This window comes from Canis lupus, chromosome 21, assembly GCF_003254725.2.
Source record: "Canis lupus dingo isolate Sandy chromosome 21, ASM325472v2, whole genome shotgun sequence".
NCBI classification, from domain to species: Eukaryota; Metazoa; Chordata; class Mammalia; order Carnivora; family Canidae; genus Canis; species Canis lupus.
This window is the reverse complement of record NC_064263.1, coordinates 27,096,388-27,103,078: the sequence shown is the minus strand read 5'-3', so window position 1 is coordinate 27,103,078 and position 6,691 is coordinate 27,096,388. Positions and strand designations below refer to the sequence as shown.

General features: G+C 38.8%; 1 protein-coding gene across 1 annotated transcript; it reads right to left on the bottom strand.

The window, feature by feature from the left end:
* Positions 1-1,396: 1,396 nt before the first annotated feature.
* Positions 1,397-2,341, bottom strand: LOC112667832 (olfactory receptor 52K1). Its single transcript, XM_025459888.3, has one exon. The coding sequence runs from the start codon at positions 2,339-2,341 to the stop codon at positions 1,397-1,399; it is 945 nt and encodes a 314-aa protein (XP_025315673.1).
* Between the last annotated feature and the right edge of the window lie 4,350 nt (positions 2,342-6,691).

The window sequence follows — 6,691 nt, the reverse complement described above, 5'->3', positions numbered from 1 at the left end:
GATAGAGAGAGACACAGAGAGAGAGAGGCAGAGACACAGGAGGAGGGAGAAGCAGGCTCCATGCCGGGAGCCTGACGTGGGACTCGATCCCGGGACTCTAGGATCCCGCCCTGGGCCAAAGGCAGGCGCTAAACCGCTGCGCCACCCAGGGATCCCGAAGTCTGTAATTATTGTGGAATATTTCAAGACCATTCAAATTACATTAGCCAAAGGAAGTCACATAGCAAGATTTAATAATGAAGGGGTGAGGAAATTCCTCTTCCATGATAGAGGGAGGAGAGAGTAAATATCTGTGAAAAATAATACAGTCTACCACCACTATATATTTTAACTCCTTTTAGCTTCAAAAGTCTCAACTTCAAGAGGAAAGGGTATTAATCTTTGTTTCCATGATACATAGCTCAAAGATGGTATTCAGCTCTTCATTCAATAAACATTACTAAGTGGTCAGGTTTTTTGAGACAAAATACATATGCATGTGAAAAGTTATATGATATACATTTACATAAAGGGATGTCAGAAGACTCCTTTGCTAAGTGTTCAACAAAGGAATTGGCTGTGTTAGTTCCTTGGACTTCTTCCTTGGACTTTTATGACTCATACTGACTTAATGGAAGAAATAAGTCTGCTTAGAAGTAGAGCTCTCAAAAAAAAAAAAAAAGAAAGTAGAGCTCTCCAGGGGCTCCTGGGTGGCACAATTGGTTAAGCATCCAACTCTTGGTTTCAGTTCAGGTCATGGTCTTGGGGTCTTGGGGTCTTGGGGTTGTAGGATACAGCCCAGCATTGGGCTCTGTGCTGAGTCTGCTTAGGACTCTCTCTCCCTCTGCCCCTCCCCCATCCCTTCTTCTCCCTTCTCTCATTTTCTCTCTTTCTCTCTCTCTCTCTCTCATCTTTTTTTCTTAGAAGTGGAGCTATCCAAATGTAGAGCCAATAACATTAGGTGGTGGTAGGCTAATAGAATGGCAGAGATCTGGATGCCAGTTAGAGAAGAAATGGAAGCAGCTTTAGTAAAAGAAGTGGCCATTAGGTCACAAAATTTGTGGTTCAATTCCTCATTCATAGTCTACACGAAGAGTTCAACAAAATCTCAACTTCTTGTGCCAGTCTCAGTCAATATACCTATTAAATTTCACCTAGATGGCAATAGCATTTTGAAAGCTTCTCTGCTTTCCTTCATTGTGAGATGAGTCTATGAGAATAGGAAGGTCAAATCTCTATCAGACAGGCTAAAGTTTGATCTGACCAGATCTGTGAAGAATGAAACCTCATTTTCCTTGCCATACTAAAGAATTACCAAACATGGAGGTTGCAGTTTTCCTACTTATGAAGTTTCCCCTTTGTCCCAATCCAGCATCCACTCAGTACTGAACTAGTAGGTAAGGAAGAAAGTATGCATCTACACTTTCTTTCTCTGGAACAGATTGAGCACATGATCACGAATCTGCTTGGTCTTGACACCATAGATGATGGGATTGATCATGGGCGGAAAAAGAAGATAGAAAATAGCAAGTAGTATGTGGACATGAGGGGCAGCCCGGCGAGCCACACGATGCATGACTGAGGAGATGACCACAGGTGTGTAGGTAGATAAGATGGCACCTATGTGAGATACACATGTCCCAAAGGCCTTGTAGCGGGCCTCTTGAGAGGCAAGCTGTAAAACTGCCCGAAGGATGAAGATGTAAGACAAGATAACAAACAGCAGGTCCAACACCACTATAAACATGGCCACAGCAATGCCATAGATATTGTTGAAGCGAGTATCTCCACAGGCCAGCCTCACCACAGCCATATGCTCACAGTAGCAGTGGGCAATCATGGTGCCTCGGCAGTAGTGGAAGCGTCTGAGCAGAAAGGGGAGTGGAGTCATTAATGTCACAGCCCGAGCCACAGCTGCCATGCCAATCTTGGTGATCAGAGGCCTAGTCAGGACTGTGGTGTAGTGCAATGGCTTGCAGATGGCCACATAGCGGTCAAAGGCCATGGCCAGCAGCACTGCTGACTCCATGATAGAGAAGGAGTGGAGAAAGAACATCTGGACCAGACAGCCATAGAAGCTGATCTCCCGATCTCTGAACCAAAAAATAGCCAGCATTTTGGGAAGTGTTGTAGAAGAGAGGACCAGGTCAATGGCTGCCAACATGGCCAGAAAGAAGTACATGGGCTCATGGAGGGCTGCATCAGCCTGAATAATGAAGAGAAGGGTGCAGTTGCCTAGCAGGGCCAGAGTATAGGCAAAGCAGAATGGAATGGAGATCCAGACATGCAATTGCTCCAAACCTGGAATTCCTACCAGCAGGAAGGAAGCTGGATGGGTTGTGGTGATATTGAACACTGTCATGGTTTGTAGAAATTTTCCTTGTCCATTTTCACAGGGCCCCTTCACCTTCTATATATATCTTCTTAGGAGAATTAGCTTTTGTTCCCATTGCTAGACCTTAAAATCAGTTAGTAGTCTTCTTTGATATGATTAAGCATAATCCATATTATCCTCAAGGGACTTTGAAATCATGGAGTAGATAGAACATTAAACATCATTAGAACTGATATCACAAGACAACTTACATAAAGGAATGGAGAAAAGGTAACGTTTTCTGTGTTCATGGTAACATCAGGAATACCCTAATAAAAGAAGTGAAAATGTTTACATTAATTCATTTCTTTAGAATATATTTAGGTACCATTCTACATGATAATTAAGCTAAGCTCACAATAACAAAAAACCATTTTCTGTCCTGAAATCTTAGGTTTCACATGTCTATATGTGAAAATAAAGCTTGTAATTTCTAATGCCTCTATTAACCACAAAATCTGTTTTCTGTAGCTCTACTCTATTGGATATGGTTACCACTAGCCACATGTGACTGTTTAAATTTGTTCCAAATTTTGTTTAAAATTATTCAATATCTCAGTCACAACACTTTTTAAGTGCTCAACAGCCACCATGACTAGTGATGACTATCATATTGGACTACTCAGATAAAATATTTCCATCGCTACAGAAAGCTCTACTGGAGAGAACTGCTCTGAAATATATCTTTCTGAGGGGGGGGGGCACTTATGGGATGAGCACTGGTGTTATTCTATATGTTGGCAAATTGAACACCAATAAAAAATAAATTTATAAATTAAAAAAAGAATACCCTTGATGAAAGACTAAAACTAACTGATTTTATTAAATCCAAAAAATATCCTTCAGGTCCTTTCCACATCAACAAATCTCTGCCCTGCCTCTAGCTTAGAAAATACGGAGCTGTATCTTTTGCTTCTCTATCCAAATTCATGTTAAAAATCCCTGTTCATGTGTCTCTCCCTCCACTCATTTTTATCTTTCCCTCTAGATCATTTTTCTTTTTTCAAACCATTAAACATTGGAGTGCCCCAGTTTTTATGCAATCTTTTCTCTTACATCTAGGTAATGTGGGCTTTTTTAAGCATTGAGATAATACTTAAAACATGATGTGGGTATCACTGAACAAAGTAAGTTCTGAAAAAACTAGATCTCTTTTCAATCTAAGAAAAGAAATTCCAAAAACTTAATATGTCTAAGATATCATAGTTAATAGGCAGCTAAGTTTGAGTTTTAGCTTTCTCCAATTCCAGTATGCTAAATAACTAGGCTATATTGTGCCTATCTAAATGCCTAATAAGTAACGCACACTCAGCATATCCAAATTAAAAACTTATTTCTTCTCATGTGGTTTGGAAGATTTTTAGAGCCTGAAGTTCTTGGATCAATTGACTTTTACTTATACTAATTGCATGACCTTGCACAAATCCCTTATCCCCAAGCCCTTGCTTCCCCCTCTACAAATGAGCAATAGCAATCCCCTTGTTTTATGTGAGGATCATAGGGGAGGATAATAAATAGGATTATGTATAAAACCCTTTTGTTCAATTAGTGTTTGCTGAGCCTTATTTGTTTAAGTATATATTTAAGTATATATTATATTTAAGTATATCCATATAAAGTATGTAGTTCCATAGAACTACACTTTAAAAAATTAATATTCTCCCTCCTTTGATCTTATATCCTCCCATTACTTCAAATCTCTGCCTCTCTTCATAGAAAACATATAGAAAATACTTAAATACGAATTCAACCTTCTTTCAAATATCATTTGGTAATCAAACATATTCTAGTCTGTATTCCATTCTCATTACTTTCCCGAAACTGCTCTCATGGGGACCACCAAAAACCTTTATAATGATGGTGTCATTGTAACTTTCTTACTTTCATACCATTTGACTTCTCAGTAACTTTTATCTGAATTGACAATGGTCTTCTTAAAACCCTCTTTTCTCTTGGGTTGATACTACCATTTCCTACTTCATTAGCTTGTCATATAAATCTCCTGTTTCTGCCTTACCTCTGAATATTGAGTTTCTTCAGAGCTTAATATTGAGTTCCATTCCATTTTATATTCACAACATATTTAGTAAACTTATTCAATAAGTTTCTGAGAAGGGTTAAATATTTTTACTAAATTGTTAAGGATAACTCTAAAAACAAAACAGGATGATGCCTCAGTAAAACACATTTACTAAAGGTTTGAAAAGGATAATAAAAGAACATAATTACTAAATTACATAGTATAATAGAAGGTATTTTTTTAAAAGGGGGAAGATAAGAAGAAATCCTGAAGCTAGAAGAGAAAGAAGATAGCAATTTTAAATCAATCATAGTAGGCCATATCTGGAAGGGAATTTGGGCAAATATGAAATGAGGTAAAGAAATGGCTTGGTTTCTAGTCCTGGCAAAACCTGGAATTCCATATAGATAATTTTGCTGGGGGAAAATGGGATGAAAGAATGAAACAGGAAAGCAGAGAATCCATCCAGGCATTATCTGTGAGCTGGGTAAATGCTGTGATCAACTCTGTCCAATTCCACAGAAAGAACCACGTAGAAGGCACCTACATAGTTGTCTACTGGAGATATGAAAGAGCGGTATATTCACCAAAATTTACCCCACCCAGGGCAAGTGTTGACCCAGAGGGTGTTAATTTCTTCATGCTTCCAGGTTCACACATGCATAAGCATAGCTGAGCAGTCAGTCTACTTCAGGTGCCCCATACAATGGAGCAGAGAAGCCCAGGGGCAGGATGCAGATGAGTAAGGTGAAGTCAGGCTATACCTGCACTAAAGTGGTTGTCACAGCATTGGCCAGAAAAAAAAAAAAGGTGAATGAGAAGAAATGAGGCATAAGAGATGAAAAATATAGAGAAATATCCCCCAGTGGCAAACTCTAAGCAAAAGAAACAGTAAGAACAAATGTTCTAGAAATATGCCTAATGTTCAAAGCTCAGCTATCAGGCCAGTGTGGTTAGATGGTGTGAATAAGTGAGAGATATATAGAGGTCATAAAGATGGAGCTAGACCACACAGAGCATTGTAGCCCTTTGCAGAGCTTGGCAAATGCTCATTTCCTTCAAAGCCATCTTTAGAGCAAATAAATGACATATTTGACAAAGTTTACGTTTGCTCTGGCCTCTATGATGAAAATTGCATGAAAGTGTAAGGGTAAAAGTATAAAAGATTCTGGGGGCTATTCTAGAGATGAGGGAAGGGAGAATATTGGCTAAGAACCAGAATGTCCATGTATGTAGTAAGAAGCAATCAGATTTTGGATATATTTGAAAAAAAGAGCTATGGAATCTGACCAACTGAAATGTAGGTCATGAGAGAAGAAGGAATAAAAAATGGCGAGATATTTGACTTGAGCACCAAAAAAAGAATTGTTCTCAATTGAGGTGGGGGAAGGTTGTGGAGAAGGGGATCAAGATGTTAACTTTGGACATGTTGTTTGAGAGGTCTATCAGAAATCTAAGTGAACATGTTACCTCATATATATCCTTATATATTTGGATATATAAGACTGGAGTGTGAGAGATTTTGGCTGCTGATATAAACTTGGGATCATTGGAAGCAGATACAATCTTGGTGATCTCAGTCTCATAGATATTAAATGTTCATAAAGAACAGAGAACCAAGGGCTCAATTGCAACATTAAGAACTAGGGCAGAAAGATGGGGTACCTGAATGGACTTGTTTTTTCACTGGCATATCATCAGAAGTGCCAAGAACAGTGCCTGCTGCATAACACTCTATATAAATGGTTAATGTTACCACATATCTGTTGCATCTTAACCCCCAGTAAATATGCAAAAACAAACATAGTTCACTTTACTTCTTAGTAAGCCAGAAGAATGTACAGACTATCTACCTTCTGAACATAACTGATGACCCTATGACCTAACCACCCTTCTCACAAAGAAAGTTATCTGTTTTATCCAGTTTCTTCCTCTAAACACAGGGTGTCCAACAGTGCCTGAACTCCATTTTTGTTGAAGCTCATCAAAAATCTACCTCCCTCAAAATCAGAATCTCAGAGTAGGAACATGAGTGGAGCCAGTCCTCTTCCCCTACTATCCAGAACCCAGGAATCTGTTTTGTAGTGAATATATTATCCTTTCTGTACTGTTTCAAGAGCCAAAATGTCCACACTAGACCACAGAACTTACCTGTCTTCTCCTGAAAGTGCTTAGATGGGTTTCCATACACAGAAAGTACTCAGTTAATGCTTGCATTTATTTTGTAGGCAATAAAACATATATTAAAAAGATATCAGAATGATGAATTTGAAAGATTAAGACCCAGAGACAAGAAGATAGTCACTGACCTAAAGTCT

Coding starts and splice junctions, on each gene's coding strand:
- LOC112667832 (XM_025459888.3), bottom strand. CDS start 2,341: ATGACAGTGTTCAATATCACCACAACCCATCCAGCTTCCTTCCTGCTG.